The sequence below is a fragment of the Elephas maximus genome, chromosome 4 (genome assembly GCF_024166365.1).
Source record: "Elephas maximus indicus isolate mEleMax1 chromosome 4, mEleMax1 primary haplotype, whole genome shotgun sequence".
Lineage (NCBI taxonomy): Eukaryota > Metazoa > Chordata > Mammalia > Proboscidea > Elephantidae > Elephas > Elephas maximus.
In genome coordinates this window covers 110,431,041-110,455,614 of record NC_064822.1, presented here as the reverse complement: position 1 = coordinate 110,455,614, position 24,574 = coordinate 110,431,041, and the positions used below count along the sequence as shown (strand labels likewise).

At 40.6% G+C, this 24,574-nt stretch overlaps 1 protein-coding gene across 1 annotated transcript; it reads right to left on the bottom strand.

Moving 5' to 3' along the window:
- Positions 1-23,196: 23,196 nt before the first annotated feature.
- On the bottom strand, positions 23,197-24,189 carry NEUROD4 (neuronal differentiation 4). Its single transcript, XM_049881564.1, has one exon. The coding sequence runs from the start codon at positions 24,187-24,189 to the stop codon at positions 23,197-23,199; it is 993 nt and encodes a 330-aa protein (XP_049737521.1).
- Positions 24,190-24,574: the final 385 nt, after the last annotated feature.

The following is a 24,574-nucleotide window of genomic DNA, read 5'->3' as shown; positions in this document are numbered from 1 at the left end:
CACTCATTAAGTACCTACGACGTGTCTTTTTTTTTTTACACGTGTCAGGCATTAGACTAAGTCCTGGCATGTTTCTTTTCCATTGAAATATAATATTGCGTAAACTGATGATGGATGTAATTTATGGCAAATTCTTTAAAAATTAGTCCAAGATGTTTTCCGCTTAGCTTACATGGACAATGCCTGAGGGTCCACCTAACCAATCATCTATTGAGTTCAAAAAGCCAAAAACCAAACCCGTTGCCATCAAGTCAATTCTGACTTGTAGTGACCCTATGGGACAGAGTAGAACTGCCCCATAGGATTTCCAAGGAGTTGCTGGTAGATTCAAACTGCTGACCTTTTGGTTAGCAGCCAAACACTTAACTCCTGCGCCACCAGGGCTTCCTCTATTGAGATTAGAAACCATATATTAATACTTCTCTGCACCAGACTCTATGCTAGGTACAGAGAGATACAGAGATATGAAAAGTAATAATAAAACATATCACTGCTATTCAATGCTCACAAAAGAAGATGGGAAACTAATATAGGCATAAAAAAATAGGCATAGATCACTTTAATCCAAGTGGAACAAATGAATGCTGCAGCATGGGTTACAACAACCTCTTCATGAACATCTGGCAGAATTAATTTGACTTTAAAGGTGGAGGACTCTGTGGACACAAAGAGCTCTTCCAAACTCTGACTCTGCTCACTGAGGGTTAGGTGAGTACAGAACATACACACAGAAAAATAAAAACATTAAACTCAGTCTTGAATAGACATGAAGTTGTTTGCCTCACAGAGAATTCAGGGGCTAGACAGGTTTGGAAATGAACTCAAGGTGTTCTGTGCAGGGGCAGGGAGCTCCTTTATCTATGACTTTGTAAACTTGACCCTCTCACCGACAGAGCCTGTAGAAGCACAGGAGTCCCTGAGGAGCACAAGGTTCACTCTGCCACCCCCAAGCTGAGGCTGTGGCCATGATGACTGAGCTGAGAGAGCTTAAAGGTGGTACGAGGATGCAGCCTGCTCCTCTCATTTCCTTAACTCAATTTCTGGAAAATCCACCTTCCTTCCTCCACTGGGTTTCCAGGTGACTGAGAGGAATTTAATTTTAGGCAAATGTGGGGGGTGTTCTTTACAGCTCCAGCTCCATTAGATTTCTTGTGTGTACAAAGGTTTTGTTCATTTATTCAACTTTTTTCAAGTAAACAGAAAAAAATACAGAAAGGGAAAGCAAATGTTTATAAATGCAAAGGTTTTTGAGCACCAAATATTATAAGAAGAAAAAAAAAAACAACAACAACAAACACACACGCACAAAGAAATAAACCAGGAACCAGAATGATTTTAAAGAAGCATCATTATTATACAATCCGTACTGACAAAAAGAAATCTGGGACACAAAGTTTTGCAAATTAACCCCAAAACTTACATTGATGCCCCAAGTTTCTGCCTCCTACATATAAAGATAGAAAAAGCATGAGATTTCATGTAAGTTTTCTAGAAGAAAAGCACATTGAAATTACTGAGTCAAAATATTCTGGTGAAAATACGAGAACAAAAAAGACAAATGTAAACGTGAGAGACAGTAATTGTAGTGAATCTCCCTTTGCTGCCTTTATGTTTCCACCTCGCTGCCCACAGATACTCAGGCTCAGCAGAACCTGCGTGGAGAGAGTCCTAGAACCATCCATCTAGACCCAGCTCTCCCACTCATCGAGCTGATGACCTTTAATAAATGACCTAAACTCTCCGCGTCAGTTTCTTTACCCCTAAGACGCCCCCTGATTCTAAATAACTTGAGAGATTCAATGTGTTTCCTGCGGGTATACTCATGATGAGGGTCGGGTGGAATGGAGATTTCCTGGGAGGAATCACTGTCATACCAGAACTATGAGGCAGTGGTTTATGAATGTCGTTGAGTTGAATCGACTCTGACTCACGGGGACCTTATGTATAACAGAACAAAACATTGCCAAGTCCTATGCCATCTTCAAGGAGCCCCGGTGGTACAGTGTTTAAGTGTTTGGCTGCTAACTGAAAAGCTGACAATTTAAATTCACCAGCAAGCCACTCTGAGGGAGAAAGATGTGACAGCCTACTTCCATAAAGATTTACAGCCTTGGAAACGCTATGGGACAATTCTACTCTGTCCTATAGGATCTCTATGAGTTGGAATCAACTCGATGGCAACTGATTGGTTTTTTTGTTTGTTTTTAACAGATTTGGGTTTTGTTTGTTTTGTTTTTTGGTGCCGTCTTCATGATCACTGATATATTTGAGGCTTGTGAATAGAACAGTAGAAATCCATTTCCATTCCCTTACTCTTTATAAGACTGCCTTGTGTGTGATACAGAGTAAAAAAAAATATAAAGGTTCATTTCCTTAGTCTCTCTTTGGTTAGGGGTGGGCAGGTTATCTGACCTGGCTAAGGCAACATAAAAGGTATTCAGCTAGGGGGCATCCAGAATTTTTATTTTCACTGTTAAAAGAAATCAGAGACACAAAATAAGAGCACTCTTTCCAACCTACACCCACTTTTCTTTCTGATTTTGGGTGAAATTGTGGAGGACATAGTGCTTAGGTCTGTTGTCAGCTGTCTTGTGATTATCCTACGGACAAAGATTTGGTGAAGATCTACCATGTGCCAGGCATTTTGATTACTGGGGGTCACTATAGGGTCACTATGAGTCAGAATCTGTTCAACAGCAAAGGGTTTGGATTTTTTTGTTGTTATTGTTAGCCAAAAAGGTGTAAGAAAGATAGGAGATTGTGGTTCATTAGTATCAGGAATCTGGTAATTATTTTTGTAGTGTAAATTCAATACATAGCTGAACATACAAAGAGTAAGCTTTGGCATAAGTTGTGGGAAAAATAAGAAAACACCTGTAAATTTAGGAGTTTTAGTATCTGTCTGAAGGATAAAATCTGTCCCTGATTCTTAAAGCAATCAGGGAAGGAGAATTTATATTGACTTGAGGGGCCTATAGTCCTTTCATAAGGCAAGGTTCTCTCAACCTTGCCTAAATACCTCCCCCATAAGTTTCTGTGGCTTTTTTCACACATATTTGGATAGAGAGGAGTTTATGTTACTTATAAGAACTATACGAAAGCTCTGAAAAGCAATTCAATGGCTCTTTTTCCAAAGATCAGTCCAGTCAGTTGACTGTGTATTATCTAAGGATTGCCTTTCTCTCTGTCTCCCTTTGCCTATGGCAGGAAGGCAGCGGCCTCTCTTCTTTCCTGGTGCCATTCCCTGATTTATAGCATCTCAGTTCAGTGTCTGGGAGCCAGAGCACATTCAGGACCATACCATACCTAAATTTGGGTGTTTTTTTTTTTTTTTTGGACTCTTCAGTGTAAAGCTTAGAAGTCATTCATATGGTCTAATTCACAAATGTGGGTGTTTTTTTGTTTGTTTGTTTTAATGTCTCGCTCTATGATTGAAAAAAATCACCCAAAGGTGATGTTGGTTATTGGTAACAAAACGAGCTTCTAGAAGTTTCTTCTGTCTCAGAACTCTGGGCCATAGAAGGGAGAACATTCTTTAAATAAGAAATCATGCCTAGGAAGGAGTATGTAATACCATGATGCCAGGGCACAGGATGAGAATACTTTATCTGTACTTATCGAAACCGTTCAGGACTAGTATGTAATTGGAAAAAAGCTCTAGCAGAGGATATGTTTCCAGCTTGTCCACAAGCCTCTACCTGACCTACCTAGTCCTTTCTTCCCCCAATGTCTTAGCCAGGGGAAGAGAAGGGAAGGAAAAGAAAGCAGAAGGGGAAAAGGGAGAACATTTACTCTATCCCTATTACATGTTAGTATTATTGCTTTTAATTTGCCTAAAAACACTGCAGTTATCCCAGTTTTACAAATAAGAAACTGAGGCTCAGAGATAAAGTGAATTTTGCCAAGACAACACAGCAAGAAAGTGAAAAAGCAAAAATTCAAATTAAAGCAACAACACCTTTCTTACCAATTATGTCTAACTTTAATAATGATGCTCTAAACCCTACTCATCATCCCACTGTCTCCTAGCACTTATAGCTCAGGGAGGATGGCCCATGTCCAGAACTGATCCTGTTTCTTATTTCTGGTAGACCTGATGGGAGCAAAATTTGAAAATGTATTACATCTGTGTACAGAGAGAGGTAAATAGCAAGTAAGAAGGCAACAGTAATTTAAACAGGAACACGTAGCTCATTTGTTACAGTTTAAAATAACTTATATTTTCTTCCCTGTGGTATTAGCCTCTACTCTTTCTGAGAATCCATGCTTGTTCTTAGGAAATGTGTGTAGATATGTGTACACAGGTTTGTGTACATATGTAACTTATATGGGTTCAGTGCACGAGTTTGTTTCTGTTGTTAGTGCTGCCCAGTCGGCTCAGATTCATAGTGACCTTACGTACAACAGAACAAAATGCTGCCAGCTCCTGCTCCATCCCCACAATCACTGCTGTGTTTGAGCCCATCCTTGCAGCCACTGCATCAATCCATCTCACTGAGTGTATTTCTCTTTTTCGCTGACCCTCTACTTTACCAGGCATGATGTCCTTCTCCAGGGACTGGTCCCTCCTGATAACATGTCCAAATTAAATGAGATGAAATCTCACCATCCTTGCTTCTAAGGAGCACGCTGGCTGTACTTCCTCCAAGACTGATTTGTTCATTCTTCTGGCATTCCATGGTATATTCAATATTCTTCACCAACACCACAATTTGAACACATCAATTCGGCTTCTGTCTTTCTTTTTCGTTGTTCAGCTTTTCCATACGTTTGAGACAACTGAAAATACCGTGGCCTGGGTCATCAAAGTAACATCTTTGCTTTTAACATTTTAAAGAGATCTTTGCCACAGATCTTTGTCATTTGATTTCTTGACCGCTGCTTCCACGGGTGTTGATTGTTGATCCAAGTAGAATGAAATTCTTGACAACTTCAATTTTTTCGCTGTTTATCATGATGTTGTTTACAGGCCCAGTTGTAAGGATTATGCAAGAGTTAGTTGCTGACAAACTGAATAATTAAAATGTCTGTCAGAGTACATATTTCTGGAAAGACTTTTAAGAACTCTTGCTTCGGAGTGCTTGCGACCACTCTGTATACTATCAAAACCTCCATGTTGACTGAATGGAGACCTTAGGGTATTATTTTAGATTCAGTAAAATAGACTGGGGGAAGATGTGCTCTTAAGTGATGGAAATGGGTCCTAGAACAGCAAATGTCATTCCATCTTCCTTCAACCTCATGCACATGGAGATAGTGATCCCTCAGAGGGATCTCATAGTCAAGATACATAAAGTCTGTCAGCTAGGAAGTTATTTCTGACTCCTACTTCAATCTTTCCCTGTAACTGAAAGTCAGCCCTTCTTATATATTCCTCCATGGACAGGCACCACAGTGAATCACCCTTCTCTAATAAACCTTCAGAAATTTGAAGTCTATTGTAAAGCTCCCTCCGCTCAGCAGACAATCTTTATTCACCATTCCCCTTTTTAAAATTTTTTAAATAACTTTTATTTTAGAGCAGTATTACATTTGAGGAAAAATTGGGAGGATAGTACAGAAAGTGTCCATATACCCCACACCAAGTTTCCCCTATTATTAACATCTTACATTAGCATGGTATATTTATTACAATTTAATGAACCAATATTGATATGCTATTATTAACTAAAGTCTATATTTTATTCAGATTTTTTTTAATTCTCATAAAAACTTCGTAATTATCTCAACTTTACAAATAAGAAATAAAGACCCAGAGGCAAAGTGAACTTTCCCAAGATTACACAGCAAATTAGTGTTACCTAAGTTTTTACCTAAAGTCTTTTTTTCTATTCCAGAACCCTATTCAGGATACCACATTACATTCAGTCATCATGTTTCCTTAGGCTCCTCTTGGCTGTGACAATTTCTCAGACTTTGCTTTCAATCACCTTGACAGTTTTCCAAAGTGCCTGCTGGTCAGGTATTTTGTAAAATGTCTCTCAATTGGGATTTGTCTGATTTTTTTTTTTTTTTTTTTCCTCATGATACCTCAGAGGTGAAGTGCTGTACTCTATCTTGTCAAGGGTACATACTATCAACATGATTTATCACTGTTGATGTTAACCTTGACCATCTGGCTGAGGTAGTATTTGTCAGGTTTCTGTACTCTAAATTTACTCTTTTTTTCCCTTTTCAATAGCATACTCTTCGGAAGGAAGTCACTATGTGCAAGAAGTGAGATTTATGCCCCACATCCTTGAGAGCAGAGTACCTATATAAATTATTTGTGATTCTTCTACCCAAGATATTTTTCTGTTCTCCACCTTTATTTATTCAATCATTTATTTATATCAATATAGATTCAAGGATTTTTATTTTGTACTTTGCACCACTTGCTCTTTTTATCCACTTCCTTAAAATTAAAAGCACACATCTAAATCCTTTGGAGCCTCTATCAGTGGTTTTCACAATGCTGTGCAGAGCTCTCACAGCCAAAGGGGGAAAGACAAATGAGGGAAGGTAAAGGCCTATGGAAGCGAAGGCAAATTAGCTATATCTGCCTATTTCTATCCCATCCTTCAACAAAAGTATATCCACTTATGTTTCTACTAAACTTTCTTTTAAGAAAAATTCTGTAGGGAAAGTTTAAAATCACCAGTTTGGGTTTATTTTCAGCAGATGCCATCTAACACAGTGCCCTCATTTCCCAAGGCAGGCCTAACCAGAAAGCAACTTGTTCAAACCTGGTTAAGTCAAAGGACAAGAACTTCACGGTCTTCACAAAGGACCTCATGGTAATGTGATGCCTATACACTTTTTGCTTCCTAGAAACAGCCTAAAAAGATAAAATTTAATCCAGATCTTGTTGGTGAGCTTTTAAAGATTTGTGCTCTGAATTAGTCTTAATGCCACCTTGCATTTCTCTAGAAATATTCACAATTATTATAGGGCTATTCTTTCTAGGCATCAGAGAACAGAAATTCATTTTTACCTCTCCTATTTTCCAGATGTGAAACTGAGGCATAGAAAAATAATGAGGGTACACCCAATATCATGGATTGAATTATGTCCCCCAAAAATGTGTGTATTAACTTGGTTAGGCCATGAGTCCCACCCAGTATTGTGTGGTTGTCCTCCATTTTGTGATTGTAATTTTACTTACTCAGGTCACGTTCCTGATCCAAGGTAAAGGGAATTTCCCTGAGGTGTGGCCTGCACCACATTTTATCTCTCAGGAGATAAAAGGAAAGGGAAACAAGCAGAGTTGGGGATCTCATACCACCAAGAAAGCAGCACCAGGAGCAGAACACGTCCTTTGGACCCAGGGTCCCTGGGCCTGAGGAGCTCCTCGGCCAGGGGAAGATTGAGGCCAAGGGCTTTCCTGCAGAGCTGACAAATAGAAAAAGCCTTGCCCTGGAGCCGACACCCTGAATTCGGACTTGTAACCTACTAGACTGTGAGAGAATGAATTTCTCTTTGTTAAAGCCATCTGCTTGTGGTATTTCTGTTATAGCAGCACTGGATAACCAAGACACCCAATATCACCAATTGTTGAGTCATAGAATCAACAAACATTGGAAAGCCATGTCGGGGAAATTATAATTATACAGGTCTGACTCATTATATGAAAGCCCCAATGCCAATCACTCTTTTAAAAAAAGGAGGAAAATACGGAGGATTTGTTTTTGAAGATTCTGCATTTAAATTTTTTCCAATACAGACATCACTAAAGTATAAATTAACTGCTATTCATTAAAAATAGAATTTGGTTTACAAAACCACATTTATCTAAAATACGCTGGGGCTTGAATGGGAAGTATCTGGGAGGAAGCATTTACTTTGGGGCTGATGGCAAGAGTGAGGCAAAGACGGGGTAGCAGCTCTTAGCTGTGAATAGGAATGTATTTCTTCATGCCAGAATCACTAGTTTCCATCTATTATGTACCTTTACAAAAATATGCTCTTGCCCCAGGGAATGAATAAGTTTTCTTTTTCTCACCTTTGGATGCAATTCAAATCTGAGAATGAAAACTGAACATTTGATGCTATAATCCTCAAATGAGGCAGCAGCCTTCCCCAGAGAAAAAATTATTGAGGAATTACCCAGTTAGTTGCTCTGCTGTCTCCTTGAGCCAACATAAATATGCAAGAAGGACTAAGACCCCACAGTCCTTTCTGCTATGGCCTAGAAAAGAATCACCATACTCGATTCCTTATTGACTTCACTTCCAGTAGAAAACAGTAAAGTCATCACTACACTTACCTCCTTTCCCCACATCCTCTACGCCTCAATCAAAGTGCCCAGGACCTTATGGTATCAGAGGAGGGGAAAGAGAAAGATGGCTAAGTCTCTAAAGAAGACCACGAGTTTAGAGTTGAACCTTACTGGTGGTGTTAATCAGACACATTCGTGCCTTGAGGAAACTTGGAGTAAATAGCTTATAAACCAAACGTATTTCAGGGATTAAATCTATTTTGGTAAGTACAATTTTTGAGCCAAGTAAGAAGTCCCATGGGTTTCAGAGCACAGGGTGTAAATGGCAGGCTGAAAAAACCTCCAGTGGTCATTGAGTCGATTCCGACTCATGGTGACCTCATGTATGTCAGAGTAGAACTGTGCTCCAGGGGATTTCAATGGCTGATTTTTCAGAAGTAGATTTCCAGCCATTTCTTTTGAGGTGTCTTTAGGTGGACTCAAACCTCCAAATTTGCAGTTAGCAGCTGAGCATGTTAACTGTTTATACCACCTGGGGACTCCGAGTATATGAACTTAACACTTAAGGGAAGAATTCTTTCCCTAAGTATGCAAATCACTTAATACTAGTTCGGCACTGGTGTCACTGGAGGTGAGGACAAGACATGGTTAAGATGAGTTTAAACGAGGACTCGATAGAATGAAAAAATTGATCTTTCCATCCTGCTACCTTCTTAGATGTCTGCTTCATCTGTCCCATATAAATTTTCTTTTCCTTTCTCAAAATTTAGTAAGAAAATAAACAGTTCTCCTTCCTACAATCAAGAAGTTTTACTTAATATCTAAACTTCCCTATTTTCCCATTCAGTTTGTGTTCCTGACTTCTGTGTTACCTTCAGACTTTAACAATTCCACTTAAAAAACGTAATTAAATATTTAATTAGCTTTAGTAGAAAGATCATATAATGGAAAATCACAAAGATCAAGTCTTGGCTCTGCCATCTGTTAGCTGTGTGATTGGAAAAATAACCAACTTGTAGTCTCAGTTTCATAATCTATAAAATAGGGATGACAAATCCTCGTCCAGGGGTTATTGTGAGGACCAAACTAAATGAAATTGAGTGTAAACTTCCTACAGCTGTAACCGGCGCATACTGATGTACAGTATTTAGCTCCTATGTGTCAAACTCTGAGCTAGGCATATTGTGTACTACTCCATACCCCACCAAGAGCCATGAGGGAACAGGAGGATCCATGCTACCGCAGAGGGACACCCAAGGTACTGAAGGTGCCGCAGAAGGAAAGGGGCATACTGGAATTGCTGATGCATTTGGCTAGTAACCGAAGGGTTGGTGGTTTGAACCCGCCCAGAGGCACCTCTGAAGAAAGGCCTACTACTTGTGGAAAGAAAGGGGATCCACTTGTGAAAAATCAGCCATTGAAAACTCTGTGGAGCACAGTTCTACTTGGGCACACATGAGGTCATCATGAGTTAGAGTCGACAATGGCAACTGGTTTAGTTTCTTTTTTTATCTTGTGTAGGCAGCATTGAGCAGAGCGGTAAATGATTGGATCAACATTTGAAAGGCTCAGATAATGAAGTAGTGAGAGTTGTGCAGAGCCAAGTAACCATAGAGATTCAGAGTTGAGGCCTGCCATTTAGGGATGCTCTCAGGGACTTATGGGTTGGTACCACACAGGACGCCTGACTGAGAAGAGATATGTATAGGACTGCAAACAGCCCAGAGCAGAGACATGAGCTTTTGTCAGAGAAGAAATTAAGCTGTTTTCTCTATTTAAGCCATGCTGATCATAGTCCCTGAGACAGGGAATTGGAGGCTATTACAGGGGGCAGAAGACCTGAGGAAGGAAAGATGGGACGAGGACATCAGGCAGGGCTGATGAGTATTCCAGCACCTGCCAGGGATGCCCTGGAGACACCAGGCCTGCCCTGCTGGGGCCCAGCTGCCACCGGGGCCCTCTTGACATCTAACAATGAGTGGTTGAGAGGTCAGGAGAGAATAGGGCAGGGAGGACAATGAGATTCCGATGCTATAGAAAGAGGGACAATTGGGAGAGAGAGAAAGAGAACCCGTGTTTTGGAGCAGTGAGGGATTTTGGTGGAAGGCATTTGTGAGGATAAAATTAGTGACGAGATTTTTATGGGGATGTCAGGGAATGAGGAGGAGAGATGCTGTCCTTGATTATTCTGTTCAGAACAGAAAAGGTCAGGTTGGCCAGGGAACAGCCTCCCTTTTTCCTGACCTTGGGTTTGGTCTGTCAGTAACACTGACCTGCTCTGCCACACGAGTCTGATCTTGTCTCTAGCTCAGTCCTGTATTCTTCTGTCCATTCGATGAATATTTATTAAACTCTTGCCATATATCAAGCTCTTGGCAACGTACTAGGGAAGGGAGATCTGTAATTTATCTCCCTACTATTGATAAGCTAATAGTCTTTGGGAGCCAGATTTAGAAACACAGGAATAGAATAAAAAAAATAGAATAGAATGAGTTGAATGCTCTGGTAAAGGTGTGAGTAAAATGCTTTGTGGGGGTGAGAAAAGGAGATATTAGATCAGACTAAGGGCACCCCACCTGGCTTCAGGAGATGTGTGTGTTGGGAGCAGGATCAAACAAGCTTCCCAGGGCAAGTGACATTTGAGCTGACTCTTGAAATCTAAGTAGGAATTTGGCAGGCAGAAAATCAAAGGATGGCAGGGGAGCTGGAGACAGAATAGGAAGTCGGTTAGGAATCAGCTAGGAAAATGCTTGTCAAATCAGGCCCTTGAGGTTCCAGAGGTTTAGGCTGATGCCAAAGACAAGTTGTTCAGATGATTACAAGACTCAAATTACAAATTCTACTTAGAGAATTATATGGGGAGCTGTTACCATCCCTCTGTTTGCAGGAACTAGCATCTCCCCGGTCTCTGATCTGTCTCCAGGTCTACCTCGTATGGAGAACAGCACCTTGGGTCTTGGTAGATGACTTAGCAGCGATGTATTTAGAAGGTGAAAAAAAATGTTCCTTTGTTTCATTTACATTAGCTGAAAATGGAATGGGCGACCAGTGCAGCAGAAGTGACTTGGATCAGGCTTTTACAGAAAATCATTCTAATGATTTTTAGTTACAAATTTAAGTACACTATAAAAGGTGGGGGCTCCAGATGTAGACTGGGGGGTGAGGGAGGTGTTATGTGGGAGAAGAGCAAATTGGGGGGTGCAACTGTCTGTGAGGAAAGAAACACAGTGCTGCTCAAATATGGAGGGCTAGAAAAGATAACTTCTGTGATGTCATCCTTTTCTCTCTGATACTCAAACGTGGTCATTTCCTTAGATCCAGTCTACAGTCCAGAGATGGATACAGCCTTTCTCTCAAAGGAACAGCATAAGTTCTTCACAAGCACTGTTGGTTGGGATGGATTCTGAGGAACGTCCAAGCTCAGTGGGAAAGGGAATCGTGCTTGACTAATGATGACTTTGTGGGCAGGCATACGGGCAGTCCGTCTGACTGTTGGGTTGCTATGAGTCAGAATTGACTCGATGACAACGGGTTTGTTTTTGGTTTTCCTGTTTGCTTGTTTTTGTTTTTTGGTACGGGCAGGCAATGGAGGACGTGGCAGAAATTAATAATGGAAAAAAAATAACTGAGGTTCATAAATGTAAAAGGACTTGTCTTTTTAGAGAGACAGCATAGAGCTATGCCACCTATTGCAGTACCCCATCTACATGAAGTTATTTAAATTTAAATTAATTACAATTAAATAAAATAAAAAATTCAACTCCTTAGTCACAGTAGCCATATTTCAAGTGCTAAATATTATAGGACATTTCCATCACTGCAGAAAGTTTTATTGTACATTGCTGATGAAGAGCAATGGATAGAAATGCAAACTCAGGGGCCAAACTGCCTGCATTAAATCTCAGCTCTGATACTTGCTAGTTATGTGATCCAGTAGAGTTGCTTTATCCCTCTATGCCTCAGATGCCCATGAGTAAAATGCAGACAATAATAGCACCTATCTCGTAGGTTTATAGTAAGGATTACAATATTTAATATACATAAAATATTAAGAACATTGTCTGACACCTGGTTAGCATCCAATTATTATTATATTATCTGCCCATCCTCATGCAGCAGTTTAAGGGCATAAATGGCTGAAAGAGGTCCTGACCCCAATCTAGCTTGCTCTCCATACTGAGCATCATTTCACCTTCAGCACATTTCACTTGCCACCCCACACATCTCCCTCCTTGCCCAGTTCCCTTATTTCTGTGCAGTGGAATCTCCCATCCTGGGAACCCAGGGCATTGCCCCATGCTTGCCTTTCCCTCCCTTTTGTTCTGCCTGATGCCTATTTTCCCTGGGAATCCAGGCTTCTAAGAACAGCTGCAGCTGCTCTCCCTGCTTGCAGCTGCTGCTCAGAAACAGGGCAGCATGGTTCAGCAGTGCTCCCTCTCAGGACTGATTTTTTTTTTTACTTCTCGAAAGTCTTGTTGGACTGCGCCTACTGTAGGCACAGTATCAGCTGCCCCTTGACTCTATGTCTGTCCCCGATGCTTCTGCTTAGGGACTCTTTTACTTAGGCTCCAGCTGAGGGACACACTCCAAACTGCAACCCAGTAATTCCTTCTGATGGCTTTAGGCCAGGTCCAACACTGCTTGTACTCCTATGGGTCATTTTGTCTCATTGCTTTGCCTCAGAACTAGTTTTTTCTTTCCAGCAGCCCAAAACAATGGAGATTTCAGCTGCATAGGAAGTAGCGATGTTGTTGATAATGATGATAATGAAGATGACCAAAAAAAAAAAAACCCAAACCCATTGCCGTTGATTCCAACTCTTAGCGACCCTATTGGACAGAGTAAATAGAACTACCTCATAGGGTTTCCAAGGAGCAGCTGGTGGCTTCGAACTGCCTGTCTGTTGGTTAGCGGCCGTACTCTTAACCACTGCGCCATCAGGGCTCCAATGAAGGTGAAGATGACTATAATTATTGAACACCAACAATGTCCCAGGCCTCATGCTACATGTTTTATGTCAATTATATTTAATGTTACAAAATCCTGCAAGATATTGTTGTCATCATTTTGCAAATAAAACTTTCAAAGTTCTAGGAGTTTATGAAACTTGCCCAAAGTCCATGATACTATGTGCCAAGCCTAGCATTTATAAAGTTTGTCTGATGCGCAAGCCCCAAACAAATCATGAGACCTCAATGACTGTGTGAGCTAGAGAAATGTATTCTTCCACATCGTCAGCAAAGAATTTTTGAGTTGCGGTCCCATGTCATTGAAAAGGATGTATCTACTGGCCTCTACTACCAACGGTTCTGACCAGTGACACAATAGAAGGTCCCAGATACAATGGGAGAAAAATGCGGAACAAAATTCAAATTCCTAAAAAAGGCCAGACCTACTGGACCAATAGAGACTAGAGGAACCCCTGAGACTATTGCCCAAAAGTACTTTTTGAACTCGGAACTGAAGCTATTTCTGGAGGCCACTTTTAAGCTAAATAATACACTGGTTTATGAAATAAGCAATATCATCTCTTAGTAATGTGTTCCCTTAAATTAAATAATCAGCTATATGAGACCAAATGGTTAACATTAACCCAGAAGCAAAGATGGGAAGGCAAGGAGGGGAAGGGAAGCCAGATAAATGGAAACAAAATAAACAGAATGGGAATGATGAGAATGCTGACACATTGTGAAAATTGTAAACAATGCCACAGAACAATTTGTTTTAAAATTGTTAAATGGGAACCGAATTTGCTGTGTAAACTTTCTCCTGAAACGCAAGAAAATAAAAATAAAAGATATATCCAGTGTCCAAATGAAAACTTTCATGTTGGAGTATAGGTCTGAGGTAAATTGGAAAACTTAGGACTCATTAATCTTCGTTCTTTTCCAAAATGCATTATTGTGGTAATTTTCTGTTGCTCTGGAGACAGATAAGCAAGCCTTATTCTTAAAGAGGTTTGGCAGCGAGTGTGGTGGTGCCCATTGGTTTGTGCAGCAGGAACCAAGACACCTGGCTCCTACCTGAGACACAGCTGCCTCTTTCCTGATGTGGGCCTCATCTTCCCCCCATTGGAGTGGTGACCCCTGACTCCCTCAACACTACCTAAAACTGTTCGAGATGTCTCACCTGAAGAACTTTCACCTACAGTCCTTTCATCTTGCCCATATTTTCTTCATTCCCCTTTTGTACTTTCTCTTGTGGCTTCCTGCAATCTCTCCCCAGCTCTCAGTCTTACTCAATCTTTATGTTGGCTTCTTTTTTCTTTTTTTTCCTCCAGTTTTATTTGCTTTAAAACTCTTCTTCTTCAATAATTTTTATGTGTCTCTGTATTTTTACTCCATATCATTTCAATTGTCCTCTCTGGTTTTGTCCAAATAGAGGAAAAATTTGAAGTCAAGTTTTTGTTATATTCAGTAGTATAGTGGACATTGGGTAGATAAAAATTATGACATATCTACAGGCTTTTTCACTCACACATATATTAGTTCAAAAAACACTCAAGCAAAAAGGCAATCTCTTTTTGTGGGAATCCTCATCACTCCCTACTTAAGAGTTGAGTAGACTTGGACATTATATGAACTTCCTTGTGATATTCTATGAAGTAGAAAAAAATAATATTTTTGTTCCAAAGTTATATGACTTTTGAGGAATCTAAAGTTAAAATCACAATGCCCAATACATATGAAGTGTCCCCCCAAATTTGCCTTATCTCCTCCTTACTAAATGCAAAGCACTGCACTAGGAGCTGTTAGTATAACAAGGGAATAAAGCAGCCTCTCCCCTCAAGAACCTTATAAACTAGTAGAGAAGACATCAGGGGAAACATCCACTTTATTTCTAGGATCAGTGATCGTGATTACCTAAATTTCAAAAGAAGGAGGCAATGATTATTATAAGGATATTTGGTAAAAGCTTTATCAAGGAAGAATTTTTGCTGGGCCTTGAAGGATAAATACAATTTCAGTAAGTGAAGATGAAGGAGAGATCACTCCTGGGAAGGGCATTGCCAGGAGCAAAGGTCAGGGGGAAATTTTACTTCATGTTGATTAGAGGAACAGTAGTGCAGAGAGGCTAAGCAAAGGTGTATATGGGATGGTGAGGAAGGAGCAGGATGGGTGGTGTCTGAGGAAAATAAGGGGAGAATTTGTGGCATATATAACCAGAAACCTAGACCAAGGCCAGTTGTAGGGGAAGGAGGACTGAAATGTTACGCTGAGAAGTTTGGACTTCATTCCATAGTGGTCGGAGAACCAATGCAGATTTTTGAACCAAGAAGTGGCATGCTCATTGGCCTTACTTTAAAGACAGTCAAAAAGGATGTATCTGTGAAAGGAAGGAGACATTGGATACAAAAAGAGTGGAAGTTTGAAAGAAAGCTACTACATGAGTCCAGTCAGATAGATGCTAAGGACTTGAACCCGGATAGTGTCAATGTGGGTGAGAATGCACCTGTGAGGGGTGAGGAATAGGGAAGGACACTGGGTGGCAGAAATGGTTAAGTGCTCAGCTGTCAATCAAAAGGTTGAAGGTTCAGGTCTATCCAGAAGTGCCTTGGAAGAAAGGCCTGGCAATCTACTTCCAAAATATCAGTCAAGAAAACCTTCTGGAGCACAATTCTACTCTGACACACATGGGGTCACCATGAGTTAGAATCGAATCAACTCCATTGCAAGTGTTCTTTTTGCTTGTTTTTTTTTTTTTTTTTAAACATACGGTAAATTCATCCTTATGCTGTTTGGATCTCTATATCTCTGGCTCTGTATTACCCTCTCTTCCTGTGCCTTCTGGAGTTCTGACTCTTCCCAATTCTGTTTTTCTCAGTGCTTGTGTATGATTTTCTCTCCCCTACGGAAACTCAGACACTGTGGCTCAGTGCCCCTTTTCCAGGTTGTTTGCCAGTGGAGAGGGTAAGGTTTGGAGTTCCTGGGTGGCGCAAACAATTAATCGCTCAGCTACTAGACGCTCAGAAGAGCCTCAGAAGAAAAGCCTAGAGATCTACTTCTGAAACAGCCACTGAAAATCCTATGAAGTGCAGTTCTACTCTGCAACATGTGGAGTCACCATTCGTTAGAATCTACTCAACGGCAGCTGGTTTTTTCTTTTGTTTTGTTTTATTTTTTTGGTTAGGGTAAGGTCCAGGCCCTTTCTTCCAGAGTTTCTGTTCAGGTGAGAAAACAGCTTGCCTTAGAGATGCTCGGAGAAAAGGAGGCTTCGGGACCCCATTTCTAGCCTGCACCATTAGCCAAACTTCTCCCAGGTTTGTCTCCTTTGCTCCTCCAATACTAAACAGTTCTGAATTCCCCTGGTCCTCCATCTGTCTGCACGTGTCCTAGACCTCTGTGCCACTGCCATCCGCATGCCCAGGGGTCTGGCAGAAGGGAAGTTGCCGGCTGGCAGCAGTGGGCTGAGCGGGAGCCAGGGGAGCGTCTGCTTCAGAGGTCCCCGAGCAGCTTGCGGCTGTGCCTGGGCTTGGGCAGGGCAGCCACGTGCCTGCCTGCCCTGGATCTGCCTCAGCTCAGAGCCCAGCTCTCAGAGGACAAGAGAGCACAGGCTCCTGCCAAGAAAGAATGCTTGCTATTCTCATGCTGCCACTCTAGGTCCAGCCCAATGGAAAGAACTAGACCCCGCCACCTCCCTCCTGTCTCTGTGTTTCCACCTACTCTCCTCTCTCCAGTGCCTAACCTTCTAACTCAGCTATTAACATTGAATTAATGAAAGCAAGAACTCCAATTATAGACTTACCAAAAACTAAACGAAACAAAAGTCTTCCCTTTTTATTCAGTTGCCATTGAGCGGATACTGATTCATGGTGGCCCCATGTGTGTAAGAGTAGAAACTGCTCCATAGGGTTTTCAATGGCTGATTTTTTTAAAGTAGATCGTCAGGCTTTTCTTCCCATGTGCCTGTGGCTGGACTTGAACCTCCAACCTTTTGGTTAGCATTTGGTTAACCATTTGCGCCAACTGGAGACTCATGTGTATATGTGTGTGTGTTCTACTTGCACAAATATATATCTGTTCAAATATACATTCCTCCAAATATATACAGACATATATGCTTATATATGCAGAAATACCTTCATATACATATATGTCCAAATATACATACATTCGCACACATACACACACATTGAAAATTAGGAACATACCAGCTGACATGGAGAAACAAGCTTCAGATTAAATATTTTTCATGAATAACCCACAATGTGGATTATTCATATGAATAACTGAGAATTTGTTGTATTTGCAATATAATAAACATCTTATTCTTTCCCACTTAGGGGAAAAGGGGCAATTGTAAAATTCTAGGAATAATACAAATTCTCAATTTTCCCTTCGATAAATTTATTTTCACTCACTTTGTACATTATGGGCCTTTTAGTTGCCAAACATGTTGTAGTTTCCTCTAGAGAATAAATTCATTGTCTAGAAAATTGCCTTCTAAATCAATACCAGATTGAAAGTATTCCATTTCCTTAAGATGGCTGACTAGTAACCGTGAAACCACATAAGTCACCCAAACACTGCTTTGATTTTAATGTTTTGTGGCCTTTTTCTGCCATCCATTAGCTGTCATTCAATCATCTATTCCCTCATTTTTTTGAACATGCACGTATTTGATGCTCTGTTAGAGAGTAAATAGGTAGCCACCACTAACTAACTGAAATATGAAAATATTAATATGAGAGAAACTCCAAGTGTCTAATGGTACAACCATCTCATTTTATAGGCAACAAAACTAAAGAGTTTACATGACTTGCCATGTTCTCATGTTATTTACACATTTGGAAACCCTGGTGGCTTAGTGGTTAAGAGCTACGGCAGCTAACCAGGAAGTCAGCAGTTCGAATCCACCAGGCGCTCCTTGGAAACTGTATGGAGGCCGTCCTACTCTGTCCTCTAGGGTTGCTATTAGTCGGAATTGACTGAACGGCAACGGATATGTAGGTTTCTACAATATTTGGGACCTATTTCAATGGCTTATTTTGAAGACTGACTCAATATACAGGACTTAGCACTATGACTTATAAATGGTGTGGATGTCCAATAAACAACATTTTCCTCTTCTTTTCCTTGAGCTGTTAGCTATTTTTTTCTAAAATTTTCTTCAGTTCACATTTAGTAACTTAGTCCATTTACTTACAGACATGAGAGCTTTTGACCCAATATCTTGCCTGTCATTTGTATTATGACAGTCATGAAGAGGCTCCATAAGTTTTATGATCAACTTCCCCTTGTAACTATTCACATGCACCTAACCTTAGTCACAATTTTCTTTGCTATACTTAATATCTGCAGTAATTCTTTTTAAAAAATACACTATGCAGAATTGTCATATGTCATGTGTTTTACTTAACCACAACTAAGGCAGGACCTTATTTATCTAAATAATATTTTTTTTTTTTAATTGGCGTAGAGAGTCTAGGGCTTAACTCCTCCTTAACTCCTGAGGGCAAGTCAATAAATGTCTCTGTGTATCAGTTTCTTCCTCTGCCAAACAGTATCTCTAATATGTGAACTACTTGCCTCACATTGCTCTCAATAATGAATGATAAGCGTGTAAACGTGCTTTGTAAGTTTACAGTCTGCCAGTCTGCAAGCCCCCCAAAGCACGGCCATGTTCATTTCTATATTTTTAGCAGTTGGCTTAATTCCTGACACATAGGAGATGCTCAGTAACTATTTGTGAAATTGAATTGAAATAAAGTATATGGTATTATATATACTTGTGAGCTCATACTCTCCTTTTTTTTGGAAGAGTAAAAATCTTTAATTTTGATGATGCCTAGTTTATCCTTTTTTTTAATTTTTATTGTGCTTTAAAAAAAATTTTTTTTAAGTGAAAGTTTACAAATCAAGTCAGTCTGTCATACAAAAATGTATACACACCTTGCTATATACTCCTAATTGCTCTCCCCCTAATAAGACAGCACACTCCTTCCCTTCACTCTCTCTTTTCGTGTCCATTCGGCCAGCTTCTGACCCCCTCTGCCCTCCCATCTCCCCTCCAAACAGGGGATGCCAACATAGTCTTATGTGTCTACTTAATCCAAGAAGCTCACTCCTCACCAGTATCATTTTCTATCCCATTGTCCAGTCCAATCCCTGTCCGAAGAGTTGGTTTTGGGAATGGTTCCTGTCTTGGGCTAACAGAAGGTCTGGGGATCATGACCACCAGGGTCCTTCTAGTCTCGGTCCAACCATTAAGTCTGGTCTTTTTACTAGAATTCGAGGTCTGCATCCCACTGTTCTCCTGCTCCCTTAGGGGTTCTCTGTTGTGTTCCCTGTCAGAGCATTCATCAGTTGTAGCCGGGCACCATCTAGTTTTTCTGGTCTCAGGCTGATGTAGTCTCTGGTTTATGTGGCCCTTTCTGTCTCTTGGGCTCATAATTACCTTGTGTCTTTGGTGTTCTTCATTCTCCCTTCGTGAGCTCATAATATTCTTTTTCTACATAGTCTTAGGGCAGATGATCACATAAGTCTACCATAATGACCCTGGGTGGCACAAATGGTTAAGAACTGGACTACTAGCCAAAAAGTCGGTGGTTCAAACCCAACTAGAGGCACCTGACAGTCTGCTTCTGAAAAGTCACAGCCTCGAAAACCCTGTGGAGCAATTCTACTGTGCAACACGTGGGGTCTCCCTCTGTCGGAATTGACTCAACAGCAACTAACAACAATGACAATATCTCTGTCCCAATTTTCTAGAAGAGAAAGCAAAAGGGTATGTTTTCTATTTCCCAAATTCAGGAAGTTTGCCTTTGATGATTGCTATTTAACGTGTCTTCGTGATGAGTTGGAAAGTAGGATACAGAGCATAGGTATGGAGGACTGGTCAAAAGACTTGGATTTCAGTGCCGAATCCAGTCAATGATTTACTGCAAATATTCAAAGGACCTGCTGTGATCTCTGGTTCTCAATGTCTGTATAAGTTCTGACCCTACTCCCAGCAATAATAGCAACAATGACAATACTAAAGTGCTTCCCATGTTCCACCTCTCTATGGTTTGATAGCTTAGATTGCCTGTGTTGTTGTTGTGGAGACAATTCTGACTCACAGCGGAGCTGTAGGACAGTAGAGCTGCCCCATAGGGTTTCCGAGGTTGTAATCTTTACAGAGGCAGACTGCCACGTCTTTCTTCTGCTGAGCAGCTTGGTAGGTTCAAACACAGACATTTTTGGTAACAGCCAAGCGCTTAACCATTGTGCCACCAGGGCTCTTTAGACTGTCCATAGCCTTAAATGTTTCTATAAAGTGAAGTTTTTGTTTTTCTTTTTTCTTAACTGTGTACTATAGAGTTGATTGTATGTGTGGCAAAGACCAGTGTTTCTGGGCTTCCAGCTACTTTTCTCAGACCTTTCAAATCTTCTGGTAAAATGAGTTGATATAGGGGATGTGCAAATCCTTCCAACAGGCCAGCCTGTGCTCTGCTGGCTGCTCACAGGACTTAGAGTCCAAGAAAATGGATAGAGGAACGTGAAGAAAAGCTTTGAAGACTGACACACAGCACTATGTCTAATAAGACTTATACCTTTATTTCAACTAGAAAAGGGGGAGCAAAAACAGGTTTTTGTTTTGTTTTGCTTTTTTACAAAAGGTTTAAACAATTGCTGTGCTTTATCAGATAGAGTCACCAGAAGATGCAACCACCCTGGACTGAGGAATAGGTTCTTTCCAAGCAGATTACCTTCCCAAATTTAATTCAATTACAAAATCCCTCTGCACACAATCCCAGGGAGGCCTGGTTCATGCATCCTATACTCCTGAAAACCACAAACAACAGATTCTTTAAAAAAAAAAAAAAAAAAGTAGCTCTGGCTCATGTTAAAGGGAAAAAATCTAAAAATATCAATTTGCATAGCCATTCAAATTATTGCTGCTTTTTATAAAATAATTACAGGTGATCCTGAACTAACTTCCCCTTTTACCCTCACCTAAAACTCAGGACTTCCTAGTAAAAAATATGTGCTATTTTCCAACTGAAGCCTTAGGAAGGGTTTACAAACACCTCTATGAAGCCCAAGGAATTTGCATGAAAGGGAGAAATAAATTAAATAAATAGTATCAGATAAATAACTCAGACAACATTCATTATCTACACACTTAAATGTCAGAAAATGCCAGCCTCCACTCAAAAAGCACACAACATGGCTTTAAAAATCATTTTGCTCGTCTATTCCTATAGGGCAGATTGTGGTGTGGGAAACCACTTTGCTGGCTGGTGAGGGTTAAGTTCTTTCTGCAAGGCTACGTTCTGGCGGATTTACAAACCAAGGGTGCAAAATACATCAAGGGAAGGGCTGCAAGCAAAATAGAAAGAAAGTAACTTAGGCTATAACGAGATAACAATGATGAAAAAATTAGAGGGATAAAAAGATAATATAAAGAGATAGTTTGGCAGGATTGGTGGGGGGGGCTAACTGAGCTATAGAAAATGAAATACTAATTTGGCTTATGAATTTTATTGACTGGTCCTATTGATGTACCCCATGTCCTGAAGTTATTCTCTCTGGCAGAAGCAGGATGTGATCTACTACCATGCAAGCCATTTAGGCTCTTGAGTTTGTCTTAAGCAGCTTGAGCAGAACAGTGAAATTTCTCATATCTAATTTCTTTGGAGAAAGATACATTTTACAAAATTAGTGCTAATATAGAGGAAAGGGAAGTCACATGAAGAAACATAAACATCCTACAGGTTGGGATAAACCTGTGATGAAAACATGGACTTGTAAAAGCATTCACTGGCTTTGGAATTTACTTCTGCATCCCTTGAAATCAGATCAACAATACATAATAATATACTGTAACTTAGGAGTGATGAAGAGGTAACAATTAGTGGTGGGGGAGATAAGGAGTTATATGTCTGTTGGACAAATTCAATCTTGGTCACTAAATTAATTGGTACTTGTGCTTCTGGAAAATATGCTATTAATGTGAGCAGAGGTCAGTAGTTTCAATCATGTTTACTTTAAATGAAATTCATCTTGTCAAGGGAAATCCAGTGATTTACCTGGGCAGGTGTGAGCTGGAAGGAGTCCCCAAACTCTGAGTAGTTAGTGTGGCCAATAGCCATTTTATTGCTCTTGAATATTGTCCTGGGTTGTTTGCTGATTCCAAAGCAGTACCTGAGCTTCATCAGAATTTCCAGAGCCCTCTCATTATGGAGGTCATGGAATGGTCTAGATGACTTCTCTAGGTCCCACTGCTTAAAGGGATCTGAGGTTTAAGTGACTTGCTTGTCCCATCTCTAGTTCTGAGAAAAGTGCTTTTGAAATATTGTCAAGAATCAAGTTGTATGAGACCTCTCTTATGGTTCTCAAATCACTAAGGAAGATATGTTCATCTTTCAGCTCAACGGGAAATAGAGCTAATCTCTTAAAGAACATGCTTTGTTACTCACAGCGATGGCCAAGTTAGAATTTTAGCCTCTGGAGGCCATTTTTAGACAGGCACAAAGAAGTCCTGTCACTAAGTCCAAACAAACTTTGCCTTCTTTGAGCCAAGAGGCATGCACCTTGTGCTCCTTTTGGCATTTCCTTGCATAGTGTCCATTTCATATTATTGCTCAGCTCTTTCAGTTTGGAATGATCCCCAAGTCATTGAACTTCAGAGCTGTGAAAGACTTTAGAAATCGTCTAGATTTAGAACTGCCTTATTTTACCAGGAAGTAAACAAACCAGAGATGGAAAATTAATTAGCATAGATCATTCAATGGGTTTTTGGCACCACTGAAATAGGACCCAGATCTTCTGTTCTAGTTTCACATGGTTGTAAGTCATCAAAGAATCTCACTCACGGACCCTAAATAAAGGAATCAATACAATGTGAGAAGTTGATGAGAAAAGAGGATGACAGGTGTAGGAGGGCCTAAATGGACTAGGACTATTTTGTTTGATATCTATACGGTTTCTTTAAGGTCATTGACTCTTCGGCTCAACTACCTGAATATTGGAAAATGTCTCCACATTATTCTCTGAAATGCTGGTCTTGCTGCCCTAATCAGTGAAGATGGTATTGAGTTGGGCCCCAATGCCATGGTGGGGGTAGGAATCATAGGACATGTCTATGGGAACATCATAGTGGGTGGTGGCAGCCTGAAACGGAGTTGAATGAACATGCCCTGAGCTTAGACTTGCAGACCGATAGTGTGGCATGAAGCTGTAGGATTTCTCTAGGTCAGGAGAGCCATCCTGCTTCAAGGAGAAATTCCCACTGATGCTCAGAGGGGGAGTGAGTGGGCCCTCATAAGGGGGTGTGCTGCAGTCAGGTGGATGGCTCCCAAAGGATGACTCTCCCAAACTCTTGAATACTGGGGACTTGAGATGAATGAGATGTGTTTCCATATGGCCATAAGGAGGACTGGGGAGCCCTGGAGACTGGTAGTTGAAGTTCTGGGCAGAGATAGCAGAGTCACAAATAGGAGATTTCTCCTCACGCTTCTCCAGGAGGGCAGACTGAGGACCCAGCTGGAGGCATCCGGCCACCAGGTTGCTTGTGGGCTGAGAGAGCCCTTTACAGAGCATCTCCACAAAGCCCTTCCCTTCAGGTGTCTGACCAGTCTCAAGGACCTCAGATAAAGCCCAAATATAGTTCCTGGCCAGTCTAAGAGTCTCTATCTTGGAAAGCTTTTGGGTTTTAGAGTAACATGGCATGACTCTCCTCAGGTTATCTAATGCATCATTCAGGCCATGCATCCGGGTCCTTTCTCTGGCATTGGCTTTGACTCTTCGAGCCCTGAATCTCTCAAGTCGAGCTTTGGTCATCTTCTTTTTCTTGGGACCTCTTCTCTTGGGCTTCTCCCCATCCTCTTCCTCTTCTTCCTCTTCAATACTGTCATGCTCTTCAACTAAGCTGCTAAGCATTCCATAAGCATCTGGTCTTCTTTCCTCCTCCGTCATCTCATTCTGAGAGCCCAGACCTTTGTCTATCCAGGATGGTGTGTTGACCAGCTCCACCATTTCCTTGGGTTTCACATAAGTTTTTGCCATCTCCAGAATCTGGAAAAGGGCAATCGCAATTGTTAGTGCCTGTGATGCCTGGTTCCATTTAGAACAAAACTTTGATTTATACTTTGGTTATAGAGCATAGGATTCTTACTGGAATTCAACTTATAATCATCAAGTCCAAGCCTTTCATTCTAAATGACAACTCCAAGACTCAAAGAAATGCCCAGGGAACTCATCTAGTTATGGTGTATTATAAGAAAATCTACTATGGGAAATGGAAATTGGCTTGATTAAAAAAAAAAAAATTGCAATGCCAGTGCGTAATTCCTTTTACACTTAGATTTTCTTCTCATGGGTTGTCTATTTTTTAAAAAATGGTATACTAGTCCAAATGTATGTCTTTTTTTTTTTTTTTTGCAACATAATT

Excerpts from the sequence above, each read along its gene's own strand:
- NEUROD4 (XM_049881564.1), bottom strand. The coding sequence starts at position 24,189 with ATGGCAAAAACTTATGTGAAACCCAAGGAAATGGTGGAGCTGGTCAAC.